The sequence below is a fragment of the Dermacentor andersoni genome, chromosome 1 (assembly GCF_023375885.2).
Source record: "Dermacentor andersoni chromosome 1, qqDerAnde1_hic_scaffold, whole genome shotgun sequence".
NCBI lineage: Eukaryota > Metazoa > Arthropoda > Arachnida > Ixodida > Ixodidae > Dermacentor > Dermacentor andersoni.
Genome location: NC_092814.1, coordinates 6512315 through 6532003, shown reverse-complemented (window position 1 = coordinate 6532003; position 19689 = coordinate 6512315). Strand labels below are relative to the sequence as shown.

The window sequence follows — 19689 nt, the reverse complement described above, 5'->3', positions numbered from 1 at the left end:
ATTAATGAACTCCTAAACAAGTATATGCCAAGAATAACTATGCACACCAATCAAAATAAACCATGGTTCACCAGAGCTCTAAAGAAGCTTGAAAACCAAAAGAAACGTCGCTTCCGGCTAGCCACGCGTCCTGGAAGCACCGAGGCATGGTCAAGATATTACATGGCAGGGAACGCCTACCCGAGTGCCGTTCGCACTGCTAAAAAATCTTTTTATAACGTCGACGTACCCCAGCTACTTACTCGAAACTCTCGGCAGTTCTGGCGCATTTTAAATCCTCAAGAAGCTCGCACTACCAGCGTGACAAATACAGCAGCAGACACCGCCACGGACGCCGAGTGGGCTAATATATTCAACGCAGAATTTTTTTTCGTTTTTACAAAAGAAACTACCACTGCAGACTTTCCACTACCACGGCCGCTGGATAAAAAAAAAAAAAAAAGGTGCGGCCTGCCACGTCAGGTGGGCTGCAGTGGGAGCGAATGTCTCAGCCGTAGTTGCATTCTCGGCCGCTTGGCTGGGCCGAACGGCGCTAGCTCTCGGGGAGGGGACGCGTCGGTTTCTACGGGCGACGGTGTTCGAAGCGCGTTCCTCGCGCATTTCCTACGCCGATCCCGGACAACAGTCCTCGACGGGTAGCGCCGCGGCGGATGACAGCATTTTCGGTGCACGCGGCAGGCCGCACCTTTCTTTTTTTATCCAGCGGCCGTGCCACTACCAACTAACATAACGTCGCATATGCCACCCATTATATTTTCAATCATTTTCAGTACTTTCAATCATTGAAAACAAAAACAAATTATGTGCGTCTTCTGGTGTAAACTAAATTAACTCAAAGATCCTAATGAATACTAAGCATATATCCGCGGCATGTTTCACTCTGTTGCTCTCGCAATCATTCTCTGCAGGTGCCTTACCGGATGATTGGAAAGTTGGAAAGGTCGTACCAGTATTCAAAGGAGGTGAAAAGGACTCCCCCTTTATTTACCGCCCCATTTAATTAATTAGTGTCCCTTACAAAGTCATGGAACATGTCATATACTCCCATATCATGAACTTTTTAGACTCGTAAACTTATTTGAACCTTCCCAACACGGTTTTCGTAAAGGGCTTTCATGTGAAATGCAACTAGCTATCTTCCTTAATGATGTGCACGTTAATCTTGATAACAACGTTCAAACCGATGTCATCTTTTTAGACTACTCTAAAGCTTTTGACACAGTGCCTCATAACCGCTTGCTAATAAAATTATCCAGATTGAACTTGGATCGTCACGTATTACAATGGATAAAAGAATTCCTTACTAATCGTTCCCACTTCGTCCTTGTCAATAATTTCTCGTCCGAATAACTTCTCGTCCTGTCACTTCAGGCGTCCCTCAAGGGTCAGTCTTAGGACCGCTTTTTTTCCTTTTGCTATTCAACGATCTTCCGTTGCATCTATCGTGCCCTACTCGCATGTTCGCTGACGACTGTATGATTTATCGTACCGTGACTGACATCGCTGTCCAAGCATCTCTCCAGAATGACCATAGTAACGTGCAGAACTGGTGCAACCGTTGGCAAAGGTCCGTGAGCCGTAACAAGTGCAAATTTATTTCCATTTCCCGCTGTCGTAATCCTTATCTGTCTTTTTACACCATTGGAAACATCCCAGTAGAATCAGTTCTAACCTATAAGTACTTAGGCGTAACCCTGTCCCACGACCTTTCCTGTAATGCGCATGCGACTAACGTAATTTCATCAGCGAACAAGATCCTTGGGTTCATGACACGTCACCTTCGTCAGGCTCCACAGCAAGTCAAACTACTCCCACACAAATCATTTGTCATACCACAGCTGGAATATGCCGCCGCCATCTGGAACCCTCATCAAAATATATCATCAATGCATTCTTGACAGTTCAGAATGGTGCGACTAGATTCATACATTCTTCATATTCATATAACATCAGCATTTCCCTCTTACAGGCAGAATCTACCTTGACATCTCTTGCTTTTTGTCGTCGTATCGCAACAGTCTCTCTTTCACAATTTCTTTTACAGCTTGCTAAACCGACCATCTTACATCACGCAATATGTCACAGTGCAGCAGCCATTAACTCCAACTTTCTCGTCATCGAACACGAACTGTCACTTTTCAAGCTTAATTTTTTCATCGAGCTGCCAAAGACTGGAATGATCTATCCCTCAATGTCGCTGCCATCACCATGTCATTCACAATTTCTAGAAACTGTTCAAACTTGTATTTCACCGTAACACCTGCCTTTTCTTGTGTGCACATGTGTAACCACCCCTAATGTAATACCCCGAACGGGGTCTTTAGGGTAATAAAAATGAAGATGAAAATTAGATGACTGAAATGACTTGTAATGACTACGAAATTATCAGTATGTCTAACGACATCTTGTAACGACTACAATTATTCACTCAAAATCATTAGCACTGACCAGTAATGACTAATAACGAGTGAAATGACTGGTTATTACTACTACTGACTATGATACGACCAACATGTCTAACGACGGCTTGTAATGAGCACAATTGATTACAAATTACTAAAAAATGCTTAGTAGTGAGCAGTAATGACCTGTGATGACTACTAATGACTATGATATGACGAATATGTCTAACGACGGCTTGTAATGACCCCAATAAATTACAAATGACTAAGAATGCTTAGTAGTGAGCAGTATTAACTAATGACTGACATGGCTTGTAATGAATAGTAATGACTACGAAATGACGAATTTGTCTAACGACGACTTGTAACGACTACAATTCATTAGAAATTACTCAAAATGCTTAGTAATGGTCAATAAGGACTAATAATGAGTGAAATGACTTGGAATGACTGGTAATGACTATTATATGACCAACATGTACAACGACAGCTTGTAATGACCACAATTGATTACAAATGACTAAAAATGCTTAGGAGTGAGCAGTAATGACCAAAGAAAAGAAGAAAAAGAGAAGAGGCAAAGAGAAAGAGGCGAATGATACCAGGTGGAAGAGTAGGCTCCCCTGTTCGCCTCTTAAGAGAGATTTTAAGAGACCCTGTAATTTTTGTGTTTCATGTTGTGTGCTGCAAAAGCTTTCTTTTTCAGAAGGGGCTGAAGTAGAGGGGGGCGATAAGACCGCTTGCTTCCTACCTTTGCCTATCTTAGTGCTGCATTGCCCAGCATGCATTTGCACGTATTTACGCCACTTTCTCTTTGTCGGCTAGATCTCCGATTGGCACACAAGCAGTGCACCCGATTAAAACCATTATTTGTTTCCGCGTATGTCGCCTAATAAATTTTCATCTACCTTCGGCTCTTCGGAGCTACATTTGAGGAAAGGGTGGACGTTTTGCATGCAGAAAACACTAATCAAAGAACATATACATGACCTCCTTTTCACAGGCTTCTCTGGCACACTGGCAAGAGTGGTGAAGGTGAATGAATTTGAGGTAAGTCTTCGTGGTTTTGTTCTTTTTACTAGTGTAGAGTTCATGCTATAGCCTCGTCGAATGGCTACAAAGCCGAACCCACTTGTAGCTTTACGCCGAGTCATAAGATAGAATCTACAAAGTGCCTGTTGCCTATACTACCGAAGAGTTACGGCTTCGCTTGAAGATGATCATGTATGGATTTTTCGCGTGTAGAGCGTTGTGCTTTTATGAGGTGCCTTTTATACTCTCGCAGTCATAACCGAGTCCTGAAGCACGCATGAGGTATTCTGTAGCTTTTCCTTCGGTGTTTACACTATGACGTGATTTCAAACTTCTACAAATTCAATGACAACAAGAATATACCGTTAGGCTAATCAGTTAGACAGTGCTTTTTCTTCAGAGTAAAAACGGTAGGACTGAATGATCAAAAGGGAGCACCGACTTTTCACTCCCCAAGGCGGCTGACCTGCAGTGGCGATCCCATGGATGATTTTGGGTGGGGAGGGCAAGAGCAACCAAATTGGCGAGGGCGGAGTTGTGGAAGCGTTTTTTCGGCAGAAAAAAATAAAAGAAACAGAAAGAAAGAAATTGCAACTGGCGTTCCAAGAAATAGGTTATTTCGAGATCAGGAGAAGAACAGTATCCTTCGGCAAGATGGAAAGACGTCCGGTCTGTGCAAGACAGTGTTTTATTTATTTTATACGGGTAGGGGGGTGAGGGGGGGCAGACAAGGAGTGATAGTTATTTCTTCGGCAAAAATGAATGACAAAGGAACTTTGTTTACATATTGACGCATTCAAATGAGCGATGGTGTTTACGAATCCTTGGCGAACTTGAATCATGGTGGTTCAATCTTTCGTATGGCTTAATAATTACTCAATCACGATTCCTGCGTTGTGCACATGCTATATTGCTTCTGATTTTCAAATACTGTGACGAAGCTTAGTGCAAAGACTGGGATAATATCGTGTGTCCCAGCTAACTTTAGCCAGGCTAAAGCCAAACTTTAAGCAAGTAAAAAAAGTTTTAAAGAGTACAGCGCAAGATGCAATTGTAAGACCTACGGCATTCGGTCGCTGGACATCTGCAAACTGAAAAGTATAGGACTTGTATTTATATCTTGCACCGTATGTTTAAAATCTTTTTTGCTTGTTGAAAAGCTTGGCTAAAGTTAGCTGGACTACCCTATTTAATAAAATGCAGATTTCCCTCACATTCGGTGAGCCTCTGGCATCAAAAGACGTTGGAATTGACCTTAAAACCATGGCTTTGTGATCGATTAGTACTCTCTGTAGTCCTCATTAGAAGACACTTGTCGTTTATTGATCACATTCGATGGCGCCGGCAAATCCACACAAGGCTGCTTTCCGCGAATAGCCCAGCAAAAGCACAGAGCGCAATACTAGCCACCCGGCGGGTCCGGATGACACCGACTACTTCGTGCGCACGAGATTGAAGCGCTTTCTCTGATTGGTCTCCGTCTTTGAGATGATGGCCGCATGTTGATGGTAATCACATTGTTCATATGCACATAACCACAACGGGGAATCTGATCAGAATTAGGAGTCCGTGTGTTGATTATTATGAGGGTGATTTCCATATAACGGCGCGTACCCGCACAGGGGGTTGGCCCGAATGCGGGAGGTGTATTTAAAATAAACAAGAAATGAAGAAATGGAAGCCTATCTAGGATTTGTCACATTCGGAAGCCCGAATGAGCGAGAGCCTAGAGGCATTCCCTTTACGACAAAGGCGTGGGAATGAAATGTGCCAAGTTATACTATTTCATAAGGCGCTTCACTAAAGCTTCACTTCACATTGATCTAAACTTGTTTGTTGGATTTGCATAATTTTTCAATATTTATATTATCTCACGTGTGACGGTGTCCCTGCTTTTTCCTGAAATTCGTGATTTACAATGTCGTGGTTCACACCCGCCACCACAGAGCGCTTAAATGCCCACTGTCTTTATTCTTGACAATGAGCACGCGTGCCCTTGCACAGCGTCGTTATCACAACGTCCCTGCGGGAAACAGACACTTCTGTAGGGTGTATTGCTGTCGAGCGCTAAGCCGCCTAAGCATGGCAAACGCTACCTTGCAAGCCTAATAACAGCAATCAGCCGGTCACACGCCTATTTTCATGGCGGCCCTTTTGATGCGCCACATCGATCTGGATTTCAAACATCCTGGGCACCCGACAATTTCCCTTGCACAGTCCTAAACATCGTTAACTAGCCTCCTCGGGAGCTCAGCAACGTGTACTAGTCATACTTTGCATGTTCTGACGTCTCACCCTTTCCTCTGAAGACTTTCGCTAATGTCGGAAACATAATGAGTAACTTCTAACCTGAAAGAATGACGAGGTCATCGCTCTTTAAGCAATTTCCGGGCTCCTGTGTCCTGCTGTGCGCGCTCTTGAGCGCCAAGGTGTATTTCTCTATCAGCACTTCCCAAGGTCATTTTTGTTGCTTACAACACTAGCCGCGCAGTCTGTCAGAGCAACTTTGCGAGGGCTTGTTAACTTGTGCCTGAGTAAGAGCAGTAACACGTCTGTACGCTAAAGAATGAGGAGGAATTATCGCAGGGTCGTTCGCGACATCATCATAAATGTAAATGAGGTGTATGGTATGAAAAACTTCATTAAAGTTCTTCAGGTCAAACTAGTTTTCTAGCCCGAAGCGGGCCGCTCCCATGTCGGGACCGTCGGGACCGAAAGGCTCTCGGCCGCATTGCGGGCCCGATGGACTGCCCATGTCCTTGTTCGGGGCTACGGAGAGCCGCATGCTAATGCTCGTTGGTCTGCGTGACGCGGAGCCCCGGCGCAGCATATTTTCAAAGTCTGCTACGCTAGCGCATCGCGGGAAAGTGTATGAAGCTAAGACTTCGGCAAATACTTTGCTTATTAATAAGGTCTGCAAGAGCCTCAGGGTGAAAGCTTGGGCTCTATTCAGCTTTATTAGCGGAGGCGGATATGATCTGAGCGCCAAGTAAGCGTGTTTCGTGAGTTCGTTAGTACGCAACCTACAAGCTTGGGTGTTCTAGCGCCATGCGGTCTGTAAGCCCTCGCGCAGCGTGGTGAGCCGACTCATTGAGATTAGCCAGGGCTCCGTCAATTTCACCCATGTGTGCGGGCAACCAAATGATTGTGTGTGGGTTAACTTCCTTGCTGCGGAGGGTCGCCAGGGCTTGTCTGGAAACGGTGCCCTTGCCCAAGGCTCTCAGAGCTACCCTCGAGTCACTGTGTATTCTGGTTCTCTTGCCATCCAGGAGTGCCAGGACGGTGGCTACCTGTTCGGTCGTCTCTGGATCCGTTGTATATACACACGCGGAATTCGTGACGTTTATTCTACCATCCAGGCAGAGTGTGGTGAACGCTCGCCTGCTGGGTTCGAATGCCGCATCGACGAAAGTGCTTTATTCTACTCGTTCGCTGGCTTTCTCGAGCAGGGCTTGGCTCTAGCTCGCTTTCCGCCCACGTTGTGTACTGGGTGTAGATTCCTCGGAATGGGCACAACCGTGATGCAATCCCTCAGCTCCTTCTGCATCTTACAGTGCTTATCTTCAACTGTGGCGGGCAGGATGCCTACCCTCTTCAAGATTTGTCTTCTGGATTGCATGGGGGAGAGTCTCATCTATTGAGTTCTCTCCTGCGCCTCGGCAAACTCTTCTAGAGTGTTGTGCATGTGTGTATGATGAGCCTTTCGGTCTTCGTATGCATGGGTAACCCCAGGGCTCCCTTATTAACCTTTCTCAGGAGCGCGTTGAATTTGTCCCTCTGCGCCCTCTGCCATTCGTGCATTACAGCGACGTAGGCAAAGTGACAGAGAACGAAGGCGTACAACAACCGGACGACGTTGTGTTTACCTAGACCTTGCTGTCGCTTCGAGACTCCCTTGATGAATCTAATGGCGTTGTCCGCCTTCTTGGTGACGCGGACGATCGTTTGGAAAATCGTAGCGCACATTTCATTCGATGTAATTAAGGTCGTACGTCCAGTTTGTTATGCTGAAGGTAATCCTATGACTCCCATTGCTTTCAGTTGGGACGAAAGTAGCGCGATTGTGCTTTGCCATAAAGGATTGTTATCATAATGGTAATCTAAGGCGTAACTTTTTCTCAGAACCATCTTACCATCATCTGCCCATCTTACCGTCATCTTGCCCGTTAATTGATAATATGCTGAAGGATAAGCAAGTACAGAGAAAGTGCACTGTCAACTATGTGAACGCGTACATCACTTGTGTTAAGCTAGTTGTATGTACCATTATATTATGTTGTGTCAGAGAGTGCGTGGGGCAAACGAAACTATGTGTGCATGTTCGACTGAGGGAGGAATAGGGGCGACAACCGCACGACTTGTGTGGTTGTCGCCCCTATTTAAGAAGCACTAATGTCACTTATAAACACGCGAGCCAATCGGCAGGGAAATCGCTGAAGCTTACAATACAAAGATTAGGGACAAGTCATGTATCAGCGAACCGTCTATCGCTCTTCATGACGAGAAACTGCGTTACCTATTAGTTGCCGCGATGTATTTCTTTGTCTCGTGCATGTCATGATTGCGAACTGGCATCTATATATATGTTAGACATATCTTCAATAAAAATATCAGCTGCCAGTTCAGCACTGTGTCGTCGCTTTACACCTTCCTTTGTTCGTGCCTTGTGTGGCGCTGTAACGACCCTTACAATGAACCATCTTACATATCATCGGGTGCAGATCAACCCCATAAAATGAACGTTCCTTTTTTACAGAACAAATTTGTTTCTTCTTACATTCATTGCATTGACCAGCAAGGAATGAAACATTTTAGCCCGTTCCATTGTCAGTATTTCAGATCTATCCTTATTTAACTGTGCACTGGAAAATTATATTCAGTGATTTCTACTTTCTTTACAAGTCATTGTGTCGCCTTTTGCTCTTTAATGGGTGTTTTATTTTGCTGATAGTTTGAGTGCGGTCCTTCCTTTTTTAAATTTCAAATGTTATTAGTTTACCGCTAGAGGATCTGTCTGCCGTACGTATTAACATGTATGTAAGAGTTACACCTGCTTCCTCCTGTACCGCCATACTGATCTATGGAAATAAATACAAAATATGTATTTTTCACCTCTGGCGTAGCTCAAGGCAGCGTTCTTTGAATATTACGTTTTCTAATATTTATTAATGAGTTGCCGTAAAATATATCATTTCGCGTGCGTATTTTTACTGATGATGGCACTATCTGCCGTCCCATTATACGTTCCGATGGCCAGCTCACCCTTCAAGGTGACCTGCAGGGTGTGAGTTCTTGGTGCAAGACTTGGCTCATGCAACTTACCGTTTCAAAATGCAAAGTAATCTCTTTATCACTTACTTTATCACTTAATCAGTTACCCAAGCGCAGTAAGTCTGCATTTTTATAGCGGCTAAATAAGAATGTTAGCTGCCATGTTTATGAGAACAGGTATCTGGGCGTCAACTTCACAACAGGTCTTTCTAGGTCCTCACATATTAAACCCATCTGCGCTAACACATCTACATCATTAGGATAGTTTCGTCGTAATCTGCATAACTCGATAACGTAAATACGTAAGTTAGCTCATAAAATCTTTGTAGGACCTCAAATAGAGTTTGCATCATCCATTTGGTCTCCCTAATATAAATACTTGATATGTTGGAAGCAATTCAGAAGAGGGCCGCACGATTTGTCTCTCGTGCATACAATAATAATTCAAGCATATCAGAAATCAAACATTACCTGTCACTATAGCCATTATGTGCGCGTCGCGACATCGCTGTCTTGACCTTATTACAGAAATACGTCCACAATAGGAAGCTTTCCCCTTTGCGTTTTACTATTACCTTTTCTACGCCTAGAAGGCTATGTAACACTGTCAGTTTCACTCGTATCTATGGTGCGACACTTTTATTGAATTCCTCGGCTCTTCCACCAGCCATACGGATATGGATTTCAGTGACCGACAACGGTACTTCCGAGTGTCATCTGGACATGCATTTTCTTCGTGATAACACCATGCGATGTCGCGTAACAGCCTCTAGTGTCGCTCTTCATCACTTTTTCATAAATACTGCCCGCAATTTTGTTTAGTGTCATTAGTTTACTCACTTGTATTGATTTCGTTTAAAATATTATGTACGTTTGTAGTGTAACATATGACACTAGTTGTTCTTCCAACTGATAATATTTCTAGTTTCTTTCCTCAAATAAATGTTACTTCTTTATTCACCTTTTACACTCGAGTGTAAGGATTGTCCTTGTTTGTTGTTATTTGACAAAGTTTTAATACTGATTGTTTGCTTTCCTTCCCCTCCTCGTTTTTTTGGTGGTTTGTATAAGTGTTGTCTAACTCCTTGTTGTATATTTCTTGTTTTATGAAAATCAAAATATTGGTATCACTCCTATGCGATGCCCTCCTGGGCCTGTAAGCCATCTTGAAATTTAAAAAAAAAAAAATGTGCACACTGCATAGGGTTTACCTCTGCTGTTGGGGAAAGGCGAAGCGGGCGGGGGCTGTTCACCTAAAACAATGAAGTGGCATCAATGCCATTTTCTTTATTTACTTTTGGACGCTATATTTCGCTGCCGTGTGTTACCAAGAATAATTTAGTCTGATAATGCTTTAAAGTTTAAAGCAGCAGTCGCAAAATTAAGCTTTCATTTGAATTTCTACGCGATGTCAAGATAAAGAAGTTTTCTTCGTCTAGTAGACGTCGTGTAATTTATTTGATGAGTGCGCTTCAAGGTGGGAAGTCATTTGGGAGAGGATGACATGGAGACTCAAAAACTGCCCCAGCAAATTATTAGGCAAGGGATGCTTCAGGTTTCAAGAACTAGGCAATTTACTAGGCAGTAACAAAAGTAGGCGGAACTAGGCAAAAGTAAAGACAGTGACAAATTGTAGACCGCTCATTTACATAAAGATTGAACCGCCGACTGAAAAGTAAGATGGCGGAAGCCAACCGTGCCATCGAAGATCACTGCACGACACTCGCCAAACAACAGTGTCTGCAACTCGATAGATCACCGAATGCGATGAGCAGGCACCTGGAACCTCCTCAAGGCCCTGTTAGGTGAAACGAACACAAAGTTTACCAGCGTATCACCCCCTTCCTCCGAAGGGGGTGATAGCTAGACTGGTGGAGAAGTACTTCGCGGTGCAGAGCCGACAGCCAGCACCGCTTCTCACCCCTCTCCACCCCTGTACGGCGGGTCGAAGAATCCCACCCTGGACGCCGAATTCGGGACCGGAGAGATCAAAATTGCGCTGCACGACGTCAACGGCAGATGAGCCCCGGGGCCAGATAAGATAACAAACAGGGCACTCCGAAACCCTGACGACGACTCGATCGAGTACTTGACCCAAATTTTAAACGAGACGTTGTGAACCGGCAACGTACCAGACGGCCGGAATAAGGCCAACACCATATTCATCTCAAAACCGGGCAAGACACCCGGTCTCGAGACCTACGCCCAATTTCGCTTACCTCGTGCGTGGGGAAGGCCGCAGAGCATGCCATATTGAATCACCTGTCCCGCTACCTGGAAGAGCACGAGAGCTAACCACATGCGATGATCGGATTTAGGCTGGGCTTATCTACACAATAAAAGTAAAACTTAATTAAAGCTTCATGCTACACAAGACGCCGTGATGCTCCTAAAGCACCAGATAATCGACTGCAAGACGAGAGGCACAAGGGCCGTCCTGGACATGGAGCTGGAAAAGGCCTTCGACAATATCCTCCACTCTTTCGTGACGAAAACTATATTAGGCCTGAGTCTGGGAAGGTACTTCTATCTACGTCAAATATTTCCTGACCGGCAGAACGGCCACACTTAAGGCCAATAGCCTGACGGTCGGAATGACGAAGCTCGGAAACAGAGGCACGCCGCAGGGAGCGCTCATCTCGCCGGCCCTCTTCAACCTCTCTATGATCGGGCTGTCCAAGAGCTGCGCGGATATTGAAGGCATCGAGCACAGGATTTACGCGGACGATGTCAAGATCTGGTGCACAGGCGGCAGCGATGGGGACATAGAGTTGGGACTGCAGGAGGCGATCGACGTCACAGAGGAGTATCTCGTCCCCATGAGGCTCAGGTGCTCACCTGAGAAATCCGAACTCTTACTGTGCGGACCGAAGAGAAAGGGTCCCAAACCCAAGCGCTGCAAACCCCTGCAGGAAAACATCACTCTGAGTACGAGGGACGGCAAAACTACCCCGAGGGTAGATTCCATCCGGGTCCTCGGGACACCTGCTAATAACATATTCATGGTTTCGAGCCCTGTAAACTGGACGCAGGTTCAACTTTAGGGTGGATAAGTGTTGTATATAGCAACAATTTTGGTGACCATTGTGCCCTACAGAAAATTCGTTTGATGGTACCTAGAGCTTCATTAGTATTTTTTATTATAAAGTTAATAGGAGCATCCCAACACAAGTCAGAAGTTATGTGGATGCCTAAGTACTTGTATGATGTAACATGCTCTAATATTTGTCTATCAATATTGTAAGACATGCTTTTATGGGTAACCTTGTTACAAGACACCCTTAGAAGTTTATATTTCTTTATATTTAACTGAATTGGCCATTGCTCACCACGATTGAATAATTGATCAAGGTCAAAAGCTAAAAGTGCGCTATCGGGACTGGAAGAAACCGCCCTGCAAATCATAGTCCTCAGCAAACAACCTGGTGAATGAATCAATGGCAGTTGGCAAATCCTTGATGTACATGAGGAAAAACAAAGGACCGAGAACAAAGCCTTGCGAAAATTGGGAAATAACGGGGACTTAGTGAAGAGTCATAATCATTTACACTCAGAAATTGAAGTCTATTCCTAAGAAAATTTTTTATCCAAGGAAGAATGTGTGTGTCTAAGTTAAGTCTGCAAAGCTTTAAACAGAAGGGCTGATGGGAAACCAAATCAGACGCTTTGCGGAAATCAATAAAAATGCACTCACTGTTGAGTCCTCTATCTAATGCAGTAAATAGATCATTTGTAAACGCAATAAGCTGAATCTAACAAGGTAATGTTTTTCGGAATTTGTGTTGAAAAGGTGTAAAGAATTAATTGTTTTCCAACAGTTTTGTGAGCTGAGAAGAAATAATACGCTCAAGCATTCTGCATGGTACACTAATCAAGGATATCGGCCTATAATTAGGTGATGACTGGGATCATGGGATTTAAACAGTGGCACAACCTTAACGACTTTCCAGTCATTAGGCAACAGTTAGAATAACAAAGGCTCCGAAAAATATTAAATAAATTTCTAGATGAATACACTTCCATGTTATTTTTGAAATTTGGTACTAAGAGCGTCTGATGATGAGGCAACCTTCAATGTTCGGATGAATGAAACCAAACCTACAGTATCGATCGCAACAGCATCAATGCAAGCACACTTTGGGCCAATAAAAGCACGTGGAACCGGCTGAGCAAACAAGCCTGTAAGCACTTCATTCAAAACATAGCAACATTCAGCAGGAAGAATTGCGCAGCTGTTCGCTCCAACAAGTGATAGTTTTCTATTTTGTCATACCGATAACATTCCAAGATTTCTTTGAACCTTCAAGCAGCAACGATAGGTGTTTCGTATGGTAAAAAATATGCTTGGCGTCTTTAGCTGCATTCTCGTATAACTGAACGCCCTGCAGATTAGATATGATAAGTTTTCTGCAACGCCTCCTTTTTTCTCGCCCTGCAAGAGAACCATTTCTTATTTAACGAGCGTTTGCATGAAACTTTAAACCATGGCGAACCAGGCTTTCACTGGACGAACCGTTGTGATATATACTGCTCAATTAGGTTTGTAAATTCAGTTTTGAAAACGTTCCAAATAATTTCCAGATGACGCTCATTAATGTTCGGTATATAACTGTCTAAAAATGTTTTCGGTTCCCGGTTTAACCAAGTATAATGATCTCTCTTATATTGGCGGATGTACTTTGCCTTGCGTTTTGGTTAAGTGCTTCTTTTATATCTGAGAAAATAAAACAATTCTCAATTTGACTTGGTAGGAACGTTAAAGGTGGAACACTACCGGAGGTGTTTGTCAGAAGAAGGTGAAGCTCGTTGGCAATTGACAATGGAAAACGTGCAGGTTGTTTAGCAAGTTGAAAGAATGAAAAATCTGAGCACAGATTCAAAAAGGCTTCTTGTTCCCATGACCTATTGGCAACAGTGGAAAATGCACCACTACAATCAATTTTAAGCAAATTGAAGTCGCCCAACAAAAATATAGGAAGGTCGCGGGATCAAATCTCGGCCGCGGCAGCCGCATTCCGACGGCTGGCGAAATGCAAAAATGCCCGTGTTCTGCGCAATGGGCGACGTTAAAGATGCCCTGGTGATCCAAATTAATCCGTAGTCCGCCGCTATGGCGTGCCTCGCAATCAACCGTGGTTTTGGCACGTAAAACCCTAAAATTCATTCAAAAATATAGGAGAGTGAGGAAACTGACAGAATAATATTTAATGCATTGTGTAAATCGGTCGAAAATGTGCAAGCGGCATTCGGTGGCCGAGAACAGCCGCAAAATATTACTTTGCGGTGGTTTATGCAGAACGGAAGAGAACAACAGTTTACGATAAGTAGCGAGGCACTGGAAGTGGTAAGGGAATGCATCTAATTAGGACAGGTAGTGAGCGCGGATACGGATCATGAGACTGAAATAATCAGAAGAATAAGAATGGGCTGGGGTACGTTTGGCAGGCATTCTCAGATCATGAATAGCAGGTTGTCATTATCCCTCAACAGAAATGTGTACAATAGCTGTGTCTTACCAGTACTCACGTACGGGACAGAAACCTGGAGGCTTACGAAAACGGTTCTACTTAAATTGAGGACAACACAACGAACTAGGGAACGAAGAATGATGGGTGTAACGTTAAGGGATAAGAAAAGAGCAGATTGGGTGTGGGAACAAACGTGAGTTAATGACATCTTAGGTGAAATCAACAAAAGTAATGGGCATGGGCAGGACATGTAATCAGAAGGGAAGATAACCGATGGTCATTAAGGGTTACGGGCTGAATTCCAAGGGAAGGGAAGCGTAGCAGGGGGCGGCAGAAAGTTGGGTGGGCGGATGAGATTAAGAAGTTTGCAGGGACAACATGGCCACAATACGTACATGACCGGGGTAGATAGAGAAGTATGGGAGAGACCTTTGCACTGCAGTGGGCGTAACCAGGCTGATGATGATGATGATGATGATGATGATGATGATGATGATGATGATGATGCGTAACGACACGCACAGAGGACTAAACTCCAACACGAGTGCAGGTGATGAGATATTTCTATGAGAGCATCTCCACCATTTAGGTTACCACGGTCACAATAGTACCATTTAAATGATTTTTCGCAATGAAGTACCTTCTCACTTGCGTTGTTCGAGGACAGCCAAGTTTCTGTAAATACAATAACATAGGTGTTACATCTATAGATAGGAGAGGATAAGTCATCATACTTACTTTCTATGCTGCGAATATTCCGGTGAAGCAAGTTGACAGGGCGGATGTGATCGCAGTGATCCCCAGGTAGTCGTGACGAGCTGGAACGAGGCACTGCCTCGTTCAACACAACCTGTGGAGCATTATCTGGTTTTTCCGTTTCAGGAGCATGCTTCAAGGACACAGACATTGAATCATATCTAGCAATTCTAAAGAGTATGTTGTATTCAAGGGAAATGTGTATTGCCTCACTCGTGTCGGGCGTCGGTGTTGATGCTGCCGAACGAAAACGCTCAAGCCGCGCAAAACTAGTAATTGCTTGTCGGTCTGCGGATTCGAACCACGGTCGATACCCGAACTCCGGGTTGCGAGACCACCATGCTAACTGATTCAGCAACTGTTCGTTTTTCTTTATTTTCAGACGATGCCCTGCTTTTTCCTGTGCAGTTCTTCCTCTTGCGAAGTGCAGACTGCCTGCAACACACCTTGGTCATTGCGGCTACGAACGAGCGTGGAGATCTCAACTGTCATCGAGCTGCTGATCGCCTTTTAATGTCACCCATCAGACCACAGCATCATTCAATGACAACAAGCCCAGAAAATGGCACGCAGCTTTTGAAAGTAGCGAAACCGTGTGGGAGGAGTATAAAGTGTTTCGCTTTGGAATGCGCGACCACTTTGCACGGTAGCACCGCAAGAATGCAGTTCACTGACAATCCTCTGCTTTTTGCAGGGCTGTTCTGCCTCCGGCGCACTGCATACTGCGTGGAACAATCTATGGTCAGTGCGGCTACGAACGAGCGTGGAGATCTCAACTGCCATCGAGCTGCCGATCACTGTTAATATCACCAATCAGACTACCGCATCATACAACGACCACAAGCGCAGAAAGCGGCACGCAGCTTTTGCAAGTAGCGGCACCGCGCGGAATGAGTATAAGGTGCTACGCTTTGGAATGCGCGGCCACTGGGCAGAGTGGCACGGCAAGGATGCAGTTCGCTGAAAATCCTCTGCTTTTTGCTGTGCAGTTCGGCCTCCTGCGCACTGCATCCTGCCTGGAACACATCGTCGTTACTGCACGAGCATGGCGATCTCAACTCCCATCGAGCTGCTGATCACCTTTTATGTCACCCATCAGACCACCGCATCTTAGAACAAGCACAGAAAGCGGACCGCAGCTTTTGCGAGTAGCGACGCCGTGCGGAGCTAGTATAAAGGCCCACCTTTGGAATGCGTGACTACTTGGCATGGTGGCACCTCAAGAATGTAATTCGCTAACAATCGTCTGCTTTTTGCTGTGTAGTTATGCCTCCTACGAACCGCATACTACCCAGAACACACCGTGGTCATTGTGGCTACGCACGAGCATGGTGGTCTCAACTGTGGTCCAGGCGTTCATCAGGTTTTTCTGCCACCAATGTACCATCGCATCATACAACGACAAGCGCAGAAAGTGACATACAACTTTTGCAACTAGTGGCACCGTGCGCAAAGAGTATAAAGGGCCACCCTTTAGAATGCGCGACCACTGAGCATGTTGGCACCGCAAGAATACAGTTCGCTGCCAATCCTTTGCGTTTTCTTGTGCAGTTCTGCCTTCTGCGCACTACATACTGCATGGAAGACAGCGTGCTCATTCTGGCTTCTGCACGAGCTTGGCGATCTCAACAGCGATCGAGATTCTGATCAGGTTGTCATGCCACCAATCAGACCACCGCATCATAGTAACAAGCGTAGAAAGCGCCATGCAGCTTTTGCAAGTAGCGGCACCGTGCGAAGGAGTGTAAAGTACCACCCTTTGGAATGCGTGACCACTGGGCAAGGTGGCACGGCAAGGATGCAGTTCGCTGAGAACCCAATGCTTTTTGCTGTGCAGTTCGGCCTTTGGCACACTTGACACTGCCTGGAACGCACCTTCGTTACTGCGGCTATGCACGAGCCTGGCGATCTCAAGTGCCATCGATCTGCTGATCACCTTTTACTGTTCCCCATTAGGGCAACGGATCATATGCCAACAAGAGGAGAAAGCAGCACGCGGCTTTGGAAGTAATCACACCGTGCGGAACGAGTATAAATGGTCCTTTGGAATGCGCGACCACTGGGCGTGGTGGTAGTGCAAAAATAGAGTTCGCTGCCAATCCTCTGCGTTTTCTTGTGCAGTTCTGCCTGCTGTGCACTGCATACTGCCTGGAACACACCGTGGTCATTGCGGCTACGCATGATCATTTGCGATCTAAACTGCCATCGAGCTGCTGATCACCTTTTAATGCCACCCATCAGACCACCGAATCATAGAGCGACAACAAGCGGAGACAGGTGCACGCCGCTTTTGCAAGTAGTGACACCGTGCGGAACAAGTATAGGGGGCCAGCCTTTGGAATGCGTGAACATATGGCGCGGTGACACAGGAAGAATGCAATTCGCTGAAAACCCAGCTGCTGACCACCTTTCGCTGCCACCAATTAGACCACCGCTTCATACTGTAGTGTTATCGATTATCTCTGATCTGACCAAGCACTCGTGCGCACAGGCTCTGTGACGTCATTGAGGAAAAGAGATCAAAAGCGGCTGTCTAACAAGCACGGGGCTTTTTGAGTACGTTGTTACATCGGAGTGGCGTCAGTCTTTCGCTCGCATCATCGCTCCGGCCGCAGACTCGACATGGTGTCGGAAGTGGGATCGACCCGTCCATCCTAGTGGCCTTTGCGGCGCTCACCCGGCGTTCGGTCTGTGCGATGACGGCTCTGCCAGCGGCAGCCCCGCCACCGGCAGTCATTCCGCCACCGACCCCCTTCAACTTCGACCGGACATCCGAATGGCCAGAATGGATTATGTCATTCGATGACTACCGCTACGTGTGGGGGCTCAAGGACAGAATGGAGGAGGCCCAGGCGCGAACACTTTTGTACACCATGGGCAGGCAGGTCAGAAAAATTTTTCAGACATTCGGCCTTACCGAAGAGGAGTCTCGAGGCTACGAGAAAGTGAAGAAAAAGGTTGACGCCCATTTTGTGGCCACGTAGCATATAGTGTATAAAAGCGCAAATTTCCATCGCCGGAAGCAAGAACCCGGGGAAAGTGCGGACAACTGTGACAACAATGCACAAACTGGCCGACCGCTGTGAATTTGCAGAATACCGAGATCGAATGATCCGCGACAGATTTGTGGTCGGCCTCGAGGACGCACAGCTGGCGGAAGTGCTCCAGGTGGCTGCCACCCTTACGCTATGACTGCTCCGGCGAGGGCGAGGCTCAAGGAAACAGTTCACCGACAGTAACTAGAACTACGGGCCGTCCGCAACGAGGCGACTACAGGCGAGCCTTGACATGATGCAATGAACAACGAGGAAGCCGTCCAGCAACTGGGAGGCTTGTGCCACAGCACACCAACGGCAGTCGCTCCAGGTGTTGTCGCTGGGACAGCGGCGACCGCAAGGGTGCCAGTTCTGCGGACGGTCGAGCCACCCGAGAGCCCAGTGCCCCAGCGCGGTGTGACAACTGTGGAATCCAGGGACATTTTGCCGTGGTGTGTCACAAGAGAACAGAAAACAACCAGGTGGGGGTGCCTATGCTTGAATGTGACGGACAAAACATTTTTGTCGGGACACTCAACGGATCAAACGGCAGATACGCCGAAGTGTCTATCAATGGTGTGTACGCATTAGTGCAAAAATTGATTCAGGAGCATAAGCCACGATTGTTCCGCCCGATTTCCCCGGTGTACTGCTTCGTATAGACAGGCCACAAGCGGTGTTGAGAAGCGCTGCAAATCGGCGCCTCGAAGTTAATGATTGTTTTTCAGAAGATATTGTTTGGAAAGGCAAAACAACGCGACAATCACTGTACGTTGTAGAGTCACTGCAGTGTATCCTCTTAGGTCTCCCACCCATTGAAGCACTTGGTGTAGTGAAATTTATTGATGTGGTTGACGATAAACAGTACGAGCACATGTATCCACAGCTCTTCTTTGGACTGGGCATGATGTCAGGCGAATACAGCATACGCATGAAAGAGGGCGCTGGCCATTTCGCAATTGTCGCGCCGCGGCGGGTACCCATCCCGTTAAAGAACCCCATCAAACTAGAGTTGGCCAAAATGGTGAAAAGCAAAGCCATTCGTAAGGTAGATGGCCCGACTTAATGGTGTGCAGGAATGGTTCGAGTAGTCAAACCAAGCGGAAAGTTCGAATCTGTGTGGATCTAACCCAGCTTAAGAAGAGCGTCTTACGTAGACGACGCACTTGGGCAATTGGCAGGGGCCACATACTTTTCGAAATTATATGCCAATTCAGGATTTCACTTCGTTAAATTGGCGAAAGAAAGTCAAGAGCTAACAACATTTACCACCCCGTTTTGTAGGTGCTGCTTCCAGCGACTGCCGTTCGGTATCACCTCGTCCCCGGACTACTTTGAAAAGCGAATGGCGGTAATCTTGGCCTTCAAAGAGTAGTGAACCTGATGGACAACGTTCTGGTTTACGGAGTTACCTAGCGTGAACATGACGAACGGCTGCATGCAGTGCTCGAAAGGTTGGTTGCAGCGGGGGTAACATTCAATAGGGCAAAATGTTCTTTTTATGTCAGCAGAGTAGCGTTTTTAGGCTACGCGGTCGATGCGTCGGGAATCGCACTGGATCTAAAGAAAGTTCGACCCATAAACGAAATGGCTACGCCATCAAGTGTTGCTGATGTCCGTAGGTTTTTGGGCGTAATAAACAAGCAAGGTTTGTGAGCAACCTTGACCACCTGTCAGTACCACTCCGTAGTGTTCTCATGAAAGGCCGTGAGTGGCGTTGGGGCC

General features: G+C 45.9%; 1 protein-coding gene across 1 annotated transcript in view; it reads left to right on the top strand.

Annotated features, from left to right (window-relative positions):
* Positions 1-19689, top strand: part of LOC129380402 (synaptic vesicular amine transporter-like) — a 1298997-nt gene that overhangs the window by 501069 nt on the left and 778239 nt on the right. Inside the window, exon 8 of the mRNA XM_072286030.1 lies at positions 3406-3452. Within this exon, the coding sequence (XP_072142131.1) occupies positions 3406-3452 (47 nt within the window). The remainder of the gene's footprint in view (positions 1-3405; positions 3453-19689) is intronic.